Here is a 21,741-nt window from a genome sequence, read left to right as displayed (position 1 = left end):
TTGACAATCGGCGTTAAGCCCCTTCTAGTGGGCTTGAACCGCTTCTTTTCCCGGGTAGTCTTCGGGTTTATTGGTTATCGTGAGCCAAGCTTCAAAGACTTTCTTCCAAAACACCCCAGTGGCTTGAAAGTTAGCTACAAATTAAAATTATTTGTCACAATTAGTATACATTTTAATAAACACTAAATACATTTTTAATAAGTACTTAATATTAAAAAACTTACCGACGTTGGGATCCTCCGAAATGACGATCCAAGCCCTTGCGAGGGCCATCTCCTCCTCCTCGCTCCAATGCTTGTATGGATCACGTTGCGCCATCGGCTCCCCCGGTTGTTTCTTTTTGTGTTTACGGGTCACCTTTTTGCTTGAACCGGAGGCCCGTGCCGTTTGCGTCTCCGGCACCGTCACCGACTCCGACTCCGGTGGTGTAGACCCGAACGCCGACATTGTGTTTTGGGGGCTGAGAAAGTTGGCGTACATGCTTAGGTTCGGGTCGGAAAATTGAAACGGAGAGCTTGGTTGGTTCAACGGGTTCCATTGTAAGTTCGGTTGGTTCGGTTGGGTCGGTTGCAAACCATACGTTTGACCGAAAGCCGGGAATTGGTAGTTCGGTTGGTTCGGGTTGTTTCTAGGATTCATTTTGCTATTTTTTTGTAAGAATTTGGGTATGAATTGTATATAAAATGGAGAAGAATGGTGTATGTTTATATATATTGTTTAAATAATTAATTTTTTTTAACATTTGACCTTGACAACGGTCATATATATATATATAATATTATTATTTTCATCTCTCGTCGGCGACAATTAAACCCCGCCCCCGCCCCAATTCGCCCACATATTGCTGGGTGGGGGGGGGGGGGGGGTGTTTGCGCCCTTTCTCACCCAAACCAACGCATACTACATATGGCCTTATGGGGAAGGCAGGATTGATACTCTTTACCTACAAAGTGTATTTGACTATTTGTTTATGCAAAAAGAATAATTTTTCTCTTGAGTTAAGCGGTGGTTTGTTTAATTATGTAATTTTAGTTACGGTTTTGAATTTATTGTAAACGGCTATTTCACGTTTTTAAAACTTGTCATTTTAGTACCGCTTTCTAACCCGTCTATTTTTGTCCGTTAAGTTGTGGGTAAACCGGTAATTTTATTTATTTAATTTACAAAAAAAACATAAGTTTGGAGAATATGAATTAAAATCTAAAATTCTTTGAAAGTAGACGGACCTTTGAGCAATTTTCAAAAAATATAAATCCCATCCCATTCCTACATTCATACTAGGGGTGTTCAAAGTCGGATATCCGAATATCACATTGACAGGGCATGATTATTGATCCATTTAGGGATTTCATTTCTAGGGTTTTTGAGAATTTCGGTTTTATTCAAGCCTATACTATAAAAATATTCAATACCATTCTAGGAACAAATTATCACTTGCTTTAGTGGTTGGTGCAACTCTTGTTAAAGCTTTTGTTCGACGCGGGTTCTAGTTCCGGCCTCTTCATTTTTTTTAGCTTATGATAGAGTAAATGAAATTACCAGTTTACCCCCGACTAACAAACAAAAATAGACGGGGTTAAAAAAAGCTACTAAAATGGCAAGCTTTAGATACGTGAAGTAGCCATTTGCAATAAATTTAAACCGGTACTAAAGTTGCATAATTGAACAAACTACATGTACAAAAATGACACTTAACTCTTTTTTCTTTTATGTTGAAAGGACGGAGTGGAGTAAGTGGGAAGCTGGGAAAAGGGTGGGAAAAATGGGTTCCGTCGGGAATACCATCTCTCAAATATTCTGGTTATTTTTTCATGGAAATCGATGGATACTCCATAGTTAAGTGAACTTATGTTTTGCCTACATGACACCTAAGGTATTTAAGATAGAATTGATATAGCTCACCAAAATGGAAAAGTGTTTGGCTAACTCTCAAACAATTTATTGATCAAGTAACCTAACTCTGAAACTTTATTACAATCTCCCTGTCCTAAATACGATATATATATATACATATATATAGCAAACCTATACACGTTTGACCATAACCAGGACTCAATTAAATAATTCTACAATAATTATCTAACACATGTCCTATCATAACTTTACTAGCATTCTAAGATAATTATCCATAAACAAATCAGTTATTAATGTTTATGACTAACTTGCACACTAAGCAATCAAGTCTCCTAGCTGGTCCATGCTTTTAGCCACAACCGACTAAAATATTCCCATTAATTAGGCATTATTTTAACTAAATAATTAGTTAAAACCACTACTTATGTTCTTATAAATTTATAACACAAACTATTATTTTGGTATGTGTTAAAACTATCATTTTTTTTAGAAGATTAATTATAATTGATTTCTCTTACCTCTTATCAATTATATTGCCTAATAGTGTAAAACTAATGTGCCAAATGATATTTTGATAAATATACAAATAAAAATGATGCATAAGTAACTTGTAAGTGTATAAATACATCTACAAAAATAAACTATTTTTGTTTTGTTTACGGACAATGGAAATGGGATGAGAAATTGATTAGAATTAAGTGTTTGAAGAGCAGAGATAGAATAAACTGTTGTGAAACAAGCCTAATAGCTAAAGAATAAGAGAAGACATGCAAGGAGAAAGGGAAAGATTTTATTAATAAGGTATGAATTAAATAAGATGTATATATAAGAGAAGCTAACTTGGACAATAAGCCTAATCTATATTAGGTATTGATAACCACCATAATATATATTTATAACACTCCCCCTTGGTTATCAACTTAATATGTTTGGAGATGTTGCCTCATTAAAAACCTTGCTAGGAAAACCCAATGGGACGAAACCATAGCTAAGGGAAAAAGAGTGCAGCGCGTATTGTCTCCCCTTGATTTATATATCCGTCAAAATGGTAAATATCGATCTTCTATGAAAGTTGCCCAAAACTTTTGTAGTCAATCATTTGCGTCTTCGTTTGTTGACGTTTGAATCCTTAAGTTGAATGATGTTGTGTGATCTTCACGTAAAAACCTCTATTACTTCATCTGGCAAACACTATGATCTTGTTGTGTTTCTCTGCATCAATAAGACTAACCAAACTTGTTTTGATGGATTAGTAAAATATAAACACATATTTTCATACCGGAAATATATGTTGTAACCTGTTGTGATGTCTTCTAATAGAACACATGCCAATAAATATAAATAAAGAAAATAATAATCATATATAGCTATCAGTACAACATAATGCACAAATGCATTTAACTATGGTATTTCCGAACCAATAATATTCATATTTAGATAGACAAGTCATTGTTAGACATCCTTTAACATGCTAACATGATTCAATTTGTCCATGTTAAAATGTCTCAACATTTTCTAGATGCACTTTGATGGATTTATAAACATATAATTATACATATACTCGAACTATAAGTCGAACAATAATCACACTGTGTCAAGGTCTTTCAAAAAGAATTTTCTCTTTAAAAGCTCATAAGTTTCTCTCAGTGATATGTACATCATCATTGTAAAATGTGATTATAATGAACTTTTAAGAGTGAAATTTTGATAAAAGTATAGCTAATTATATCCAACTTATCTCCCTCTTTATCAAAATTTCTCTTGATTTGTGCCAAGCTCAATCCGAATAATTTAATCCATACGCAATAAGCATAAATCCATGCATTTACCAATCCATCATGGACTTCTTTTCAACTTGAAAAATTATGCATACGCATTCACTTTTCCAGGATTTTTGTTGCATAAACTTGCTCATTAATACATCATTTTGTATCACATATCAAAAATCCAATACAATTTCTTTGTTTATTGAGATATTGTATTCATCATCATGTACATTCTCTTCTATGTGTATGTATGCTTATTGATGCACAAGAATTCCATCATTAAGATGCATCAATTAACCTTTCAAATATTCAACTGCCTTAGAAAACTCTCCAGGATATGCTCAACATATTCAATAATCGTAACGCAAATATGATTCTATACGCAACAATCATTGTGTTCTCGAGAACTTACTTTTCATGATTTTTTAATTCAAATCCTTCAAAAACTTTTTTGTAAACTTTCAGTATCAACTGAATCACAATATTTATTAAACGCATATAAATTCTCTCTATGTATTACCAGACTATTTAGTTATTGGAAAGTTATTGATTCAACCATTGAAGAATGCGTCTCCTATTAATCAATTACGGGTCTTTGCAAAATCCTCGTGCCACTAATTTTGCCTTATATATTGAATTTTCATAACTCACATACAAGACCCGTTTGTATCTAACACATTTTACAACTTTAGTTGTACGGACTGCTGTTCAAAAACTTTCTGTAATTTAGAGAATTCAATTTCTGCCCTGTTTGCGTCTTTCATCTTTGGCCAATCATTTTTCATAGGCAGATTTATAATATTGATCCTCATCATCTTTATATCAAGCACTAATTATATATATAACAACGTCGGATTTATTTCGATTCCATATATGCTATAGACATGATACGATATAATTTACTAAGAGCTCTTTATTTTTAGGTACATAAGGTTCTTCAAGAACCGTCATGTCTAATATCTTTTAAGAGACATTTTACTGCACCTCGACTTGACCATCTTCATCACTTGCTCCAATTTTCGAGGAAATTTTATTGTTGGAACCGATTAGTCTACCACGCTTCATGCGCACTTTAGACTCATTATTAATATTAATTGGAGCATTAGCAGTTGGTATGTGACTTAGTTAATCGCACTATTTAGGTCAGTGAACATGTCTGGTTACTAACTCAATAATCTTTGCAAATGAATTACCTTTTGAACTTTTTCCGTTCACATGTTTAACTTTGAGGATCAATGATAATTCATTCCTACTCATTCCTTGTCCAACTGCTTTTATATCTCCCCCTAATGTTGGGAATGTTGATTCACTAAAGTGAAAACCTATGAGCCATTAAATATATATCTCACTAATGGCTCTAAGTATTTTATCACAGATATTATTTAATACCCAACATAAATTCCCAACTTCCTTTGTTGTCACATCTTTGTGTGTTGTGGTGGACTAGTTTCAATATAGAACACACACCAAATATTAGATGATAAATAACTTGGTTTCTGACCAAAAACCATCTTTAATGGGGAGAAAGTATGATAACTTGTTGGCTTAATATGAATTAATGTTATACATGTAAAATCACATGTACCATATACCAACATGAACCTTTGCTCTCGTGATCAATGGTTTCGTGATCAATTATAGACTTTGAATACTCGTCTTAAACAAAAATAATTCATGTAAGAACATAATGTGTATGAAGTTCAACACTTTTCCAGTGATCATTATTCTTATTACCAAAACACATAATCTAGGATAATGTGCTTGCTATCTCATTAGCTAAGCTAAAATTGTTACAAACTTCAAATTGTGAATTTGACAACCATTTAGACGATGCATCGACTTTAAAACACTAAATGGTATCACATTAGGATATGTGTATCCTTTTCTCATTCCATAACATGATTTAGGGATTCACACCCTCCTTAAGTTGGTAGTAAATATTTCCCATGAGAGCAATATTACATGTATAATATTAAGGAAGAATATTTTGGTTCTTCAATAAATTTCACATCATTGACTCGGTGTGGTCTAACCGATCATGCCATCTAATTGAATAATCATGACTCATAAACTTCTAGTCAATCATCATATATGCATTATGCTTCAATAATGAAAATAATTAAATATAAGAGAACATTGTATTATTTGTTACAGGCGATCATGTGATTTCACTTTTGTATTTTCATATTTTCTTATAATATATGATCAATCCCTTTGTCACTTGTGGTGGTCGATTTTATTGTTAGCATGAATATCATTAAATTCTCATGCTCGATCTCATTATTAATATGTCATTCTTACAATCTTTTCAATTATGCCAATGATCACAACGATCAATATATAGCCATTTACATTCACTTTAGGGAATGAAGCATAACCAAACCAATTTCCTGGTTTTTCATTTATCAAACATACTAATATGAATAACTTCATACGTTTTAATGATATGCTACTGCAGGAGCATACTTGAAGTTTAAGTAATAAAAAATCGTCTTTTCCGATTTTTCCTCATGATTAATCTTCTCTTAATATAACAAGTATTGAGAAGAAATTACATGAATGAGTCATGTAAGTTTTATCATGCTAATATTTTATAGCTTTTAATAACGAGATTTAAAAAGTACTTCAACTGCCATATTTAAGAATATATATATACTCTTTCACTATAATGATAATATCTAAGCATATATATACTTTTTCATAAGAGTGATAATATTTTAATAAACAACTAGAATCATACTCTCTTTTACAACATTCAAAGTCTTGTGTTATATAACAAAATCATATAATGAAAGACGCCATGTAAACATGCTCTTGAATCTTAAATTTATTATTTAACATAAATCATAAAATAACATATCCAATTGAAGTTCATATAGATAGCTGTTCTAAACTTACAACTTTTCATAATATATACCAGATTTTCGAGTTAAACACAATGCTTATTATAATCAACCAAGTAAAAACAATACTTAAGACTTTGGTATTAGAATGCAACGTTATGTATAAAGCACTAAAATTTTTTCTAAATTTTTATCATTAATAGAACATGACTTGCCAACAAACTAAAGTTTACAATAATTAAATAAAAATGCATGCATATAAGCATATCCCAACACGTATATGCACATATGGAGATAATGTACCATTGATAAAATCTTTTGAGAAATCTAATATGATTATACAAATGAGTAGAAAATATTAACAAGTTGCAATTGTTTTTTTCTCAAAAATTGGATATAGCAACAAAAATAAAAACAAATTAACCAATTATGAGAACATATGAGATCATAAATCCAATACCAACATACCATACCACAGCCTATTACATGTAAAAATTATATAATCTGGTTATTAAACTCGATTAGGGACTTATGGTAACAACATATAAATAGAAAAAAAACTTCACATTCAAACAAATAATTATTCAGAAATTTTCTTACTAAATTGCTCTGATTATAGTGAAAGTTTCTTAAATTGATCATAAAATAAAATATTTTATAACATTAAACAATATATGTATATGATTATCAAACATGATAAAGAAAATTGAACTTTTAAATGGACTAAATAAAGAAACAAATTTGAACCAAAAACACTCAGGAGCATATATTATATCTTACATAACTAAATAAATGATGACCAATCGATCTCGTATAATAGTTTCTTTTTAAAAAGATTTATAAAAGTTTCTTAATTCTCATCATTAAATCTTATTTAATGATATATAATTAACATAAATAGTCTGATTCATTAAAAAACACATAATTCGTAATTGTCTTGAAATAATGACAACAAGTCTCCATTCAGACCGAATTCGTATGATTTATTATATAGATTCTTTGAAAGGTATAAAAGAAAAACAAAATAAATTTTCAACATGACCACAAAGACACAAATTGTCGAGGATTTTTCTTCCAAAACTAAAACCTATTTTATGTTTCTATAAAAGAATTATTCTAAAACATGACATTAAATCTTAGTTTTATTACCTTAATTGATTTTTAATTGTTTTTCTCTTGCAAAACTTGGTTTATCATGCCTGTGTAGATTTGATTTATCTATGTATATTTTTATCGATTAGAAAAGCAGAAAAACTAACAAAATAGAGGGAATTGAATTTAAGGATGAATTATAGAACTATGAAAATAGTAAAAACCTGACATGTGAATACGCATCGACGTTGATTTCATCATCAGGTTATTGAAGGAGATAATGATCCAACTTGAACAAATCATGACTTCATGAATCACGAGCACCGTCGTGCTGATAACGTGTTGTGAAACAAGCCTAATAGCTAAAGAATAAGAGAAGACATGTAAGGAGAAAGGGAAAGATTTTATTAATAAAGTGTGTATTACAATGAATTAAATAAGATGTATATATAAGAGAAGCTAACTTGGACAATAAGCCTAATCTATATTAGGTATCGATAACCACCAAAATATATATTTATTACATAAATCAAGATTTCAAGATATTATATTTATTTGGCTTGTGAATTGGAGGTGTTTGTTTTCTCAAAAGATTTTGCGCCACATATACATGCATGAATATGTTTTATAAAATACCCGAGAATGTCTCACAAACCTTATGATCGTCCTCTCCCTTCGCAAGTTTCTTTCAAAACAACATCATATCATACAAGAACATGTTTCTAAATTTAGTAATAAGAACGCCCTCGTCCTCTTCCTCTTTCTCACCCATCCTAATAACCATATGCCAAAAAAACACAATCTTGAGCTTGTTTATGTTATCGTTCTCCCGTAAAAGCAGACTGACCTTCTTTTGCCTTCCTCTTGTTATCCACATCTCTCCCATTTCAATCATCCTGTTGTTCCCGATCTCATCCCATAAAATTTTGTTCAAGCCCCCAGATCACCCCTCACGAAAATACATCTCGAGTCCACGATAAAGGAAATTAGAGAGAATCTTGATTCCTTCAGTTTTTATTTTTGTCTTGGATTCTTGTTCAAGATGATGCATTTTGCTACATAGAACAAGACGAAAGGTGAAAGATCGATTTGTTTAGGAATCCACCTAGCTAGAAAGTTTGAATCGGGAAGACACAATTTAGATTTCAAGGTACGTACCTAGATCATATTAGTTATTGTTTATTGTTATATTAATATCATAATAAAAAATTATGATTTGATCAAGTTTTCTACAATACTATTCTTATCGTGTATACATATATATATAGTTGATGAATGATGCACAATATTATGGGTTTTTCGTTCGTTTATGTTTTCCCAAATATGCTCACATGTGAAATATAAATAACATCAAAACAAGTTCTTACTTGTTTCCTTTTTGGGGGGTTTTATATAAGATCTAATGATAGTTTTGAATTATGTTTTGTTATATGCATCACAGGGGCCGGGTGGATAGCAGGAAGCAATGTTTGGTTTTCAAGTAAGAACTCGCCAAAATGTGGCCACTTGTCCTACTCGAGGAATCTCAGTTTCTCCAGGGGTATCAACCACTGCAGGTTCACCTAATTCAGGCGCTGTTGGTGAGGTCGATACACGCGCACCCTTCCAATCTGTTAAAGCTGCTGTCAATATATTTGGAGTAGCATCACCTAGATCAGCAAGACCTAGAAAAACTGGTGAAGAGGTATGCATATATACATAGAAAAACATATGGCCATGAGATCTTAATGTTGTTAGTGACTTTTAACGCACGGTGTATGCAACAAAACTAACAGAGATGATTTCTCAAAGAAAATTAATTGAATACTTAATACGTACGGAGCTCCTTTTTGTACGGAAAGTTGACAACTAAAAAGTTACAATACCTAGGAAATTAATGCGACGACTAATAGATTGTATGAGTCGGTGATAACTAACGATTTTATTATTAAATGAAAATTTAAGAATATGATTGATCTGTGTAGTATTTCATTAATTAAGTTATTTGTACCCCCATCAACTTTTGATTCGAATATGGCGATATGCCTATTGACAGCTGGATTTGGAGAAGGAGGCACATCTACATTGGGCACTGAAGGAGATTGACAAGTTTAAAGAGCTTTTGAAAAATGCAGAAAGTACAAAAGCTCAAGCACGCAGCGACTTAGAAAAGACCAATAAGTCAATGCAGGAGGTAACTAACAAGCTACAGATGATAAGTGAAGAGAAGCAATCAGCAACGGAGACAGCAGAGGCTGCAAAGGTTCGAGTTCAAGAACTTGAACAATCGAAATCGAAGCAAAGCCAAGTAGTTAATGGATGGAAAGAAGACGCGGATGCTGAAAGAAATCGGTATAAAACGTCCATTAATGAACTTATTTCAATCAAGCAAGAACTCACTAGCCTCAAACAAGATTTTGATGCTGCTTTAGAAGCTAAGTTGGCTGCTTTTCAACAGGCTGCAGATGCACAACATTCTGTAAAAGTTAACCAACAGAAAATGGTTGAGCTCTCTAAAGACATTGAGAAGATGCGGGAAGCCCTTCACCGAGTCAATCTGACTTCTGAAAAAGCGCACGAAGAACATGTTAATTTTATGGAAGAGAAAGAAGCTCGAGTTGAATCAATAAGAAAAGCAAAAGAAGAACTAGACATGAAGATTGAGTCATTGAGAAAAGAACATCAACTTTCAGAACTTAGAAATTTAAGAGACCAACTAGAAGAAACAAATGAAACAATTAATGTTTTAGAAGAACAGTTACGTAACGTTCGTGTTGCAGATACGCAGGCGTTAGAAAACGTTAAGTCAGAAGTAGATGAAGCCAAATGGCGACTTGATGAAGTTAAACAAGAAGAGTCTTCAGTTAGAGCTACGGTCGAAACATTAAAAGATGCTCTTGAGACAGCAAAACGGGACGTTACATTGTTAAGAGAAGAAGACTTAAAACGGGAGCAACAACAAGCAGAACTAGACAAGATTAAACTGGAAATCAAAGAGGCTACGATAGAATTAAACAAAGCAACAAACAGAATTCATGAACTAGAGTTAAAGATACATGAAACAAAAGCTGAAGCCGAAAAGGCAATAAAGGAAGAAGAGGAATTGAAGAAACAAGAACAAGCATTTATAAAACAAACAGAACAGTCTTATAATTCTAACAAAGAGGCAGAAGAGAAGCTGGAGGCTGCTCTTCGAGAGCTCGAAAAGGCGAAAGCTGCAGAAGAGCTTGCGAATGAACAAATAAGAAACAAGACTTCAAAGAAAGATGAAAGTTCTGCAAAGGATGAGAATAAGATTAGGCTGACAGCTCAAGAATATGACGCTTTGAATAAGAAAATTAAGGAAGCAAAAAAAGCATCCGATTCGAAAATGGCAACCGCTATGTCACAGATGGAAACAATTAAGAAAAGGGAGAAATTAGCACTTCAAAAGTTGGAGAAGAGCATTAAAGAAAGTAAGGATATTGAAGCTGCACTAAGTGATGCTTTAAAAACGGCTGAAATGGCTGAAGCGGCAAAGCAGGCAATTGAAAGTGAACTAAAGGAGTGTAGAAATAGTGAACAGAATAATGAGGATAATGATGCTGTTAGTGATTTTACTGCCACCGGATGTTTTATGTAACTGGAATGAACATGAGTGCCAATGATAATAATTTATATTATGATCTGATGCAAGCGGGTATGTGCGGAGCGCGCTTGCATGTGAGACTAATTTAATTTTCGAACATATATTAAGCGTTTACAAACATATTAATTATTAAATATTATATATCATGTGTGATTTTGAGTTAATAAAACATGGTAATTTATTAATTTACTAGCTTTGGAACCCGTGTAACACCCAGGATATGTCAAATGTTAAAATAAATAAGATGATTAATTTGAAAGAAACAAACAAAAATAAAGGTAAAAGATAGATTAAATATATAGTAATAACAATTAGAAGTCTAGAATATAAAATTTACAGTTTTGAGAATTTTTCTTTATATACAACATCTGCAAGACTTCTCGAATTGATGTGCTCTAAATAGATCGTTTGCCATCACCTAATAGCTCCCTGGATTACTAAAACCTTTGGTTTAAAACTAAAAAAAGACCTATTTAAAATCCTTAAATTAGGTGAAAAGACATAAATGAACTTCCTGCCAAACAGTTCACCGAACGTTTGGTTCGTTTACAGCCCTAGCCCTAATATTTACCATTTGGCCTTGTTCAGTTGTTTGGCACTTTTCTTAATTTCTGCAATCAAATTCATCTCCTGTGTCTGCAAATCTTGCCTCTCCCTTTCTATATATCTGGTAGATTTATCAAGCATTCTCTTATTCTCCCGCAGAAGCCAATACGGCCCTGTTCAAAACTGCACAAGACAACTCTTGTTAATCATCAAAATCAAATCACGGAAGGAGCTTTGTAAATAATAATTATTATTCTAGCACATCAGATTTTCTTTCCTATTTTGCTTAACAGGGCCGGCTCGACCATTTTGGAGACGTAAAGCGAAACTGAATTTCAGGGCCCTTTTCTATAATTTCATTGCAACGTGAAGTGACGTTTTCTTATTTTCATTGGTACTTGTGATATCGATTATCATTAAAAAATACCAAAAAGAATAAAGTAAATATCAACAAATAAACTCTTAAAGAATGAATTTGGCCTGCCTATGCTTGTGCTTTTAGTTGTCATTCAACAGGTACCTCATCCAAGAATTGCACAAGTTTGACTTTGTAGTCAAATTAGTCTATTCTTTTGCTCCAAAGACAATTTACAAAAGAATTAGTACAGTCTGATCATATTTTGTGAAAAGCCAATAACAATGCCTTTGATATTCAACAGAAGAAACCCTTGTTCAATGTCCATTGTGCTACACAACAGATATAACTTGTTTGACTTTCCAAATTCAAACTTAGAGCGGAATGAAACTTTTTCATAAAGGCTTTTGTAGTGGATTCACAGTTAGAAAATGCATCACCAATGAATTAAACTAATAAAAACGTTCGTTTGTAAAGTTATGTCTATCTAATCAAATTGGTTTAGCCTTAAAACGGTTTTAGAAGAATGAGTAAAAAATATCTATACATTATGCACCAATGTAATACGCGTGTTATTCCTGTTTGCTGAGTCCTACTTCATCCAGTAAACATGCCAACTACAAATTATGCACCAATGAGAGTTTATGCCATAATACGTGGGTCCAATTGCTTTAAATAAGTACCTGATTTAGAAGCAATCGCCTGTATTTATTAATCAATAACATAATAAAAATTCAACATGATAACAAGGAGTGATAAATAGGTCATGTTTGCTGGCTGGCAGTGAACCTGACACGAACACAAACACGACACGAGTTTTCACGGGTTCACACGAACAATCGCAAAGGCTTCAAGATCATGTTACGACGCCAAGGCAGGTGGTGGATGAATGATGTCATAAATTAGTAAGACATCAGTGAACAAGAAGACAAATAGTATATTTAAAACTAATAGGCCTTGAGGGAGTATAATAACCATATGAGTGCCACTTGAATAAAACTATGATTAGTTATGTCTATTCCCTTTGGGGCATCTGCTTCCCAGTTAAGCTGTAATTGACTAAATCATCTCAGTCACTGAACAAATCTGCAGGTCAGTTATAAACTTACAACATTTAAACAAAACCAAATCAGCTAGAAAATGGGTAGGAGGACTGTAGTAGCCAGATGTCTAATGCAGGCCCCACATTTTTAAAGAGCATAAAGGACACAATATTTTTAACATATAACAAGTTAAATAATCAACCTGCATATCCCACAACCTAAGATTAACAGTGCCCCCATCTATCACCCCCCCCTCCAAAACAAAAAAAGTTCCGTGTAGAAACGCTCATATTACACCATATTGATGTTTTTATTACCCGAATGGCGAAACAGTAATTACATCCTTTTGGTGTCCGTCTGACACACCGTTGCAGCTTAAGTTGCATGTCCATGCAAACCTACAGCATCCTCTACACCTATATCAGAACCAAAAATATTCGGCTAAACAGAAAAAAACCGATAATCACCTACCCGAAAAGCCATTTACCCAAGTCATAAATGGGTCACTCGTTTAATCGGTGAACGGTTAATTTTGGACACGCTTACCTACTTACAACTGAATCGATTCGGGTGAACTACGTTGTCTCTCTGACAAGCCAACTACAACAAATTAATAAAATAGCATAAAAGCAGAAAGCAACAAAAAATTGGTACTTTTAATCTCCCATTGGTAAAGGCTTAAGCAATTGTGTGCAATCATCATCAAGATTGAGAAAGCTGATCATCTCTGTTCTTTCCTTAAAGACGTTACCAACTTTGACTAAATCATTGGTCACAAATATGACGCAAAGAACCAAATTATGAACTCACCATCTATTATGAGCATATTAGCATTAGCAGTTAATTCATAGGTAGATTACATCAAGAAGTTATAATTCAACAGTTATCTCGGTCAATAATGTCTTTTTTCTGAAGAATTCACAATATAATTTCGGATATAGTAAATAAAAAATATTCAATAACTTTTTGACTTAATATCAATCATACAAGTTGAAAAGGCAGGCGGTAAGTATACCCTAAAATGTTTTAAGACTCACCATACAAAATAAGACTAAACTTAGCAGCCAACTTGATTGATTTTTGAATATTACTATAAAATATTATCTTAATATAGGGCGACCTCAATCTTTAGGTCATAGTTTCCCATATCTTGTTGCTGTTGTTGAATTCTTCTAACAGATTCAACTGAGTACCTACATTTCCTGATTCGAATAAGCTCAAGAGTTGGCATGTCTCCGATTTCAAGGGGGATCTCTTCAAGATTGTAGCAGCTGTTAATCTCTAATTGTCTGAGACATGGGAAGCTTGTAATATAGGCTTCCCAGTGCTTAATATTTAACCACTTAAGTCTCAAGAACTTTAGCTGTGGAAACTCCTGACCACCTGTGTTCCAACAGCTACCCTCAAAGGCATAGGAGTGTAGTTTTAGAACTTGGAGATTAGGTAACGATTGAATGATTGGCATATCACTCCAAGGTAGACAACAACATTGTAGTGTAAGTGCTTTCAATGTTGCTGGAAGTGTAATCTGATTCTTTCCATGCATAGGAATACTCCACAAACTCAGCCTTTCAAGGTAGGTGAAAGATTTGAAGTCATTATGCTTACAACTTTTAGTACTGCAAGAAAGTTTCCTAATGCATGGAAAATACTTTTGAAAACTGAATGCCTCATCTTTTAAAGTCACACATGAAATAGTCTGCAAATTCATTGGTTTTTCAATGGAACCAATATCAAAGTGCGATTCTGATTTCTGCAAGTGCCTCAAGTTTACCAGATCTGATATGTTACTAGGTAAAACAACACCAGTACCGCTTGATTTGTAGATGAGAGTTTGAAGGTTCCATAAATTGCATATTGAAGATGGAAAATCTAGTGATTCGATATAAATTGCAAGATACCTCAAGTGAACTAGCAATTCCATGTTGTAGGGAAAAATACTTATTTTACATGTTTGTAGATCTAACACTCTAAGTAGCACAAAGGAACGGAAATACTTTGCAATGCCATCACTCAAGAATCTGTAATACCTGAACCACAAAATCGATCGAAGGTTTTGGGTGGATGTATGACTTAAAGTTTGGATCGTCGGTATAAATGAACTTGCGGACTGACTTATAAGGTGGTGCAATAATATTAGACGGCAGTATTAGCCTATCTGTTTGAAGGACGAATCGATCTTCCACGGATTTTTTCAGGCATAGCTCCCTAACAAGATCATGCACTTTACAAGCTTTGATAGCTCCACTAGACCTGCTTCTGCGTGCCACAATTACAAGATTTTTGTCAATTAGATCCATCAGGTAGCCCTCTGCAATATCCTCCAACCTTTTATTTCCTTCTTCTTGAATAAACCCCTCAGCCACCCATAACCAGATCAAACTTTGTACTTTAAACTCATAGTCTTCTGGGAAGCCACCAAGATAAAGAAAGCACTCTCTTAAGTGAAGAGGAAGATGATTGTAACTTAAAACTAATGTTTCAAGACAACCATTACCTTCGCCAACAATGTATGAGCCTGTCTTGTAAGCAATTTCCACCCAAAACTTTTCACTCCATGCTTCTTTTGCTAGAACTCCAGCAATGAGAACCAAGGCAAGTGGTAACCCTCGACAATTTTCTACAATTTGCATTCCAGGTTTAATTGACCATTTGGGATACTCATTTCCGTTGAACACCTTTTCACACAACTCCCAGCTCCTTTCTTTGGTTAAATACCCTAGGCGATGAATGAATCCATCTGAATTTGCATGCTTAGCCACTTCAGTGAGGCGACTGGTGAGCAAAACTCGACTTCCCTTGTTGTCATGGGGGAAAAACAACTTCAGGTTATCCCATGCTTCTATGTCCCATATATCATCAATGGCAATCAAATATCTCCTACTCATTAGACTTTTGTGCACCATTTCACGAAGTCGAAAGTCACTGGTCGTTTCAAGGCCTTCTTTAACACCAACGGATGCTAGAATTTGAATCAACATATCCCGTTTATCATATGTTTGAGACACAGTGACCCATACACGGGGCTGGAAATGATGCTTAATATAACCATCATTAAATATTTTGATGGCGAGGGTGGTTTTGCCTATTCCGCCCATACCAACAATAAAGATAACTTCTAGCTTCTTTTGATCTCTCACAAGTCTGTCTCTTATGAGCTCTGCGTCATGATCAACCCCCACCTTAATTTCGTCCACTGATTTATGTGAATTCTAGAGATGGAAACCGGAGTAGGAGGAGAGTGATTTAGTGTTTTAGATCTTGGAGATGAATCCGTTTTCATGTTATCAACTTTCATACTTGTGAATTCTATGTTGACAGATTCGAATGATCTCCTAACATCTTCAAGATTTAGGGGCCTTTTAAAGTGATCCGATGTAAGGAAATGGCCATTGTTCCTGATGTGAACACGGGATAGAAACCGATCGACGACATGCTCTGCCTCTTCTGCTGCGCATATGAATCTTTGCTTCAGATCATTAGCTTTTTCTTGATGTTGGTGGTCGATGAAACTTAGTGTTTGAATGATGGAGTTTAGGTCGTCATAGAGAAGCTGGAATTGAGGCCTTTCACATATGATTGATGGACTGTTGATAAATGGGATGCTGTTGCAGTTAATAATGAGCTGGTTCAACTTCTCCATGAACATCTGGATACCTGCGTATGCCATCTCGCTTGTGTAAATTAGCAGAGATTAGTATTAGTCGTGGCTGGATCTGAATGGAGTAGAGAGGATGATCTAAGTCAAGTCAATCCTTCAAGCTCAGGAGGAAGAAGGAAAGAGATAAAAGTGTGTAAACTTTTCAAAAAGAATTAATAATGGCTCTCGATGAATTAAAAAATGAAAGGGAAAATTTGTTATTTTGATTAAAAAGTTAGATGTCCCATTTAAAATATAAATTGGATGTGCCTGAGCACTCATTTTTAAGTGAGAGGTAGGAGGTTCAAACCTCATTATCACCAATTTATATAGGAAATATGAGGGATAACCCTGCATGTCAGGGTTCGAGTCCTGATCTCACCCGATTTTACCGGCTCCTCGCTGCCGTGCCATTTGGCTGGCGTGGGGTCGGGTTTTATCCGGTGAATCCCTCAATAGGTAAAAAAAAAGATGTCCCATTTAAAATAACAAATTTACCCTTTCATTTTTTAAAAACAGGTCAAACTTCACTCTCAATTCTCTGGACGCACACAAACTCAAACCGATTTCAGGTTTTCCGAGTCCGTCATTCAACCGCTTATTATTGTTCGACTATGCCGTTAACTGAGGCATCTAAGAAGTCCTCTGGCTTCCTGAATATTTCAGCAAACCCCCTGCCCGTTAGTTAAATTGTGCCAAACTTGTGTTTTCAACAAGGACAAATACTATAAAAATCAAGATACTTTCGACAAATTTTTTGCTCGTTAGAGTCCCACCACATGCTACATTAATAAAAAAATAACGCAAGCTATAAAAACAGCATGAAATCGATTTTTTTTTTATTTACACGTTTATATTTCTCATCTATTTCACCACATATGCTTGTCTTTCTCCAAATTAATTCGCAACTCTCTTCATCACTTGCTATTGTTATTTTTTAATCCATCTAAAGGCCAATCTTCAAGTCGATGAATAATATATATATATATATATATATATATATATATGTATATATATATATATATATAGGGGTGAGTTATTGTACAATAATGACTTATCGTACATTACGTATGCGACAATCATGATCATCGATTTCAATTTCACGCGGTGGCAGTTTGGTAAATAACTCAAACAGTAGTTAACGATCGAATTCATCGATTTAAAATCGATTCCGATCCAAATTCAGAACCCCTTAATCTATCTCATTCAATTTCTAAAACTCTAATCACAACTTACAGTTCTCAAAAGCTAAAAACCAAAATTGAAATAGAACGTCACTGAACATAAAAAATCTTCAAAATTGATCAAAAATTGATAATTTAATCAATTGAATTGATGTGTAAGAGGCTTTAGAATCATCAATCGATTATGGAATTGCAGAAATAACGCACTCAATCGAGCTCTGATTAGGGTTCAAAATATTATGTTTAAACGTTCTGAAACAAAACTGAAGACCTATAAACGTTCTGACCAAAAAAGAACATCTTTAAACGTTCTAATACATTCAAAGAAGTTTTGGGTGTTAAAAAAACGAACATCTTTAAACGTTCTAATACGTTATTAGAAGTTCAGGATGTTTAAAAAAGTTTTGAAGTTCTGATAAAGTTTAGAAGTTCTAAGAAGTTCTGAGTGTTCAAAGTTTAGAAGTTCTGATAAAGTTTAGAAGTTCTGGGTGTTCAAAAGAGTTTAAAAGTTCTGATAAAGTTTAGAAGTTCTAAGAAGTTCTAGTTCTTCAGAAACTTCTAAAACTAACAAAAAAATAAAAATTAAACACCTGTACATGAAATTGAACACTGAAATCACTTCATATAATCTCATAATCATCAAACAATCGTCAATCGACCGTTAATTTGATCATTGATTAGATCATATGAACAAAATATTGAACGTTTGCAACTGGATTTCTGCAAAACTCAAAATTGATTAATTGAAACTTCAAATTGATGATTAATTGGATCAATTTCAAAGTTTAATTGATCAATTAGTTCAACAATTTCAATTTCAATTGCTCAATTTGACAACTGACCTGTGTGAAACCCCGTGAAACAGCAGACGATGGGTGTGAATGAAATTTGATTATGTTTATGATCTTGGTCTGTAATTTAGGAGTCGATGTATGATCGTGGTTGATGAGCGAATGATTTAATTTGGGACGGAATATGATTTGAAGAAAATTACAATCTTGCCACCTAGTGTTTTTATAAATCGACGTTCCAGACACTCGCGTACCTATTGTACGATAAGAGATTTTTGTATTGGATCCTTTATCTATATATATATATACATAGTTAGGTTTAAAAGAGAACTTTCAAAAGTGAGAAACTGGGGAACACTCTTCCCAACCCTTGATCATTTCCACACATTCTTACGGTACACTCTCAATCACATACATCACATTATTTTTGTAAAGAAAAAAAACCCTAAAAAAATTTAAAAAAATAAAAAAATAAAAAAGTAAATAAAGCAAAATGTTTATCTAGCATCTCTCGTTAAAAAAAAGTAAAAAAACCTTGGTTTAGCCTTCGGGTGTAGGTTACCTTTAAGGGGGTTTAGGTTTTTTTTAGCTGGGGGGGGGGGGTAACACTTTTCATTAGCATTTTACTCGTAAAACAACAAATCTTATTAACATTTTAGATGTAAAACAACAATTCTTTAAGATTTATATGTAAAATAACACTTTTCATTAACATTTAACATGCAAAACAATAGTTCTTTAAGATTTACATGTAAAAATTTAATACCGTACATGTAAAATAACACTTTTCGTTAACATTTTACATGTAAAACAACAAATATCATTAACATTTTACATGTAAAACAACAGTTCTTTAAGATTTTGCATGTAAAACAACACGTTTCGTTATAATTTGAATGTAAATTCAATATATATATATAGGTATTGGATCATTTCAGAAGTTTTTTTACAGCGAGAAGTGCGATAAGTGAAGGTGTAACTCATTTAATCCCTAATTTCACTCCACTTCTTATGTGTAGGTGCGTTGTGTAGGTGCATATGTATGTGTGTAGGTGCGTATGTTTGTATATGTGTACGTATGTTTGTATATGTGTATATATGTTTATATGTGTGTAGGTACATAGGTTTGAATGTGGCTTGGTACATTTATATGTTTGTAGGTTGGTTTGAATGTGTAATTAAGACATAAATACAATCAACCTACATATATGTATGTAACATCATATGAAAGGGAGTGAAATTAGGGATTAATGGACTTATACATTCACTTCTCGCACTTCTCGCAAGATCCATCCCCTATATATATATATATATATATATATAGGGTGGGGTTAAAATAAGAAGTGGAGTTTGTCTAAGAAGTATAAGAAGTAATCTAATGCGTTAGATATGTTGATCTGACGGTGGATTTGGAAAGTGTGTTTTTTGTTCGGTGTGTTTTATTTTAGTTGTGGTGTGTTTTTTGTTCGGTGTGTTTTAATAGATATAGTGGTGAAAACACACTTTCTACGCTTCTTAGGATAAATCTACTTTTTATTTTAACCTTGCTCTCTCTCTCTCTCTATATATATATATATCTATGAGAGAGTTATACTAAAAAGAAGTAGTTTCCTAAGAAAACTAGGAATAAATCATAGCCATTGGATCATGTTAATCAATGGTTGAGATTTAAAATTACAAAAAACCGACATAGTTTCCTATAATTACTCTTTCACCACTATAACCGATATAGTTTCCTAGATTTGTTCTTTCACCATATGTTGTAATGCCACTTGTCAAAAATCTATTGGTTCTTACCATTCCTAGGAAACTCTTTCTTTTTATTTGAACCCTTTATAACCGATATAGTTTCATAGAATTGTTCTTTCATCATAATTTGTAATGCCACTTGTCAAAAATCTATTGGTTCTTACCATTCCTGGGAAACTCTTTCTTTTTATTTGAACCCAGGGTTCAAATAAAAAGAAAGAGTTTCCCAGGAATGGTAAGAACCAATAGATTTTTGACAAGTGGCATTACAACATATGGTGAAAGAACAATTCTATGAAACTATGTCGGTTATAATAATAAAAGAGTAATTCTAGGAAACTATGTCGGTTATTAGTAATTTTAAATCTCAACCATTGATTAACATAATCCAATGGCTATGATTTATTCCTAGTCTTCCTAGGAAACTACTTATTTTTAGGATAACATATATAGGGGAGGGTTATCCTAAAAATAAGTAGTTTCCTAGGAAGACTAGGAATAAATCATAGCCATTGGATTATGTTAATCAATGGTTGAGATTTAAAATTACTAATAACCGACATAGTTTCCTAGATTACTCTTTCATCATTATAACCGACATAGTTTCCTAGAATTATTCTTTCATCATAATTTGTAATGCCACTTGTCAAAAATCTATTGGTTCTTACCATTCTTAGGAAACTCTTTATTCTTATTTGAACCATTATATATATATATATAGGGAAGGTTTCTTTTAAGAACTCTATATTTTTTGAGAACTTTGAGAACCCACCACAACCAATCATTTAATTTCTTTTATTTGTTTTACTTTTTAATAAGAAATGATATTTTTGTCAAGTAAATAACCGTTTAGTATTGGTAGTTCTCAAATTTCCTTAATTCTCTCATATAATTACCTTATTTTTATTTGACCCAAACAATGATGTTGGTTTCAAAACAACTTAATATGGATAGTTGATTATTTTAAATTAAATCCATATGTACATATTTTGAAACAAATACTTACATTTTGTCAAATTTTTCATTTACATTTCATCAAAATACATATTAAAAAGATGAATTTCTTTATAATAAAAAGTAAATATTTATTTAATATACATATATGTAATTTGTTAATTGTTTCTTCTTTTATTTATCTAATTTTATTTAAATTGTAGCATTAACTTAGTTTTACATATGTGTAACATTTTTTACATGTACGTCAGTTAAGTATTTACATATATGTAAATGTTTAACATAACATGTAAACAAACTATTTACATATATGTAAT

The 21,741-nt window shown here is 33.0% G+C and overlaps 1 protein-coding gene and 1 pseudogene across 1 annotated transcript; one reads left to right on the top strand and one right to left on the bottom strand.

Annotated features, from left to right (window-relative positions):
* The first annotated feature begins 9,020 nt into the window (after nt 1-9,020).
* LOC143601350 (WEB family protein At5g55860-like) lies at nt 9,021-11,156 on the top strand. Its single transcript, XM_077078784.1, has 2 exons — nt 9,021-9,239; nt 9,591-11,156. Exons 1-2 carry the CDS (start codon nt 9,021-9,023, stop codon nt 11,154-11,156), a joined length of 1,785 nt encoding a protein of 594 aa, XP_076934899.1.
* A 2,894-nt stretch (nt 11,157-14,050) lies between these two features.
* On the bottom strand, nt 14,051-16,776 carry LOC143601345 (putative late blight resistance protein homolog R1B-16; annotated as a pseudogene).
* Nucleotides 16,777-21,741: the final 4,965 nt, after the last annotated feature.

The sequence above is a fragment of the Bidens hawaiensis genome, unplaced genomic scaffold, assembly GCF_021521415.1.
Source record: "Bidens hawaiensis isolate Kalapana, Puna unplaced genomic scaffold, B.hawaiensis_p1.1 tig00056099_1, whole genome shotgun sequence".
NCBI lineage: Eukaryota > Viridiplantae > Streptophyta > Magnoliopsida > Asterales > Asteraceae > Bidens > Bidens hawaiensis.
This window is presented reverse-complemented; position numbering and strand designations above follow the sequence as displayed.

Coding starts and splice junctions, on each gene's coding strand:
- LOC143601350 (XM_077078784.1), top strand. CDS start 9,021: ATGTTTGGTTTTCAAGTAAGAACTCGCCAAAATGTGGCCACTTGTCCT. Junction 9,240..9,590: donor CTAGAAAAACTGGTGAAGAG/GTATGCATATAT, acceptor GCCTATTGACAG/CTGGATTTGGAGAAGGAGGC.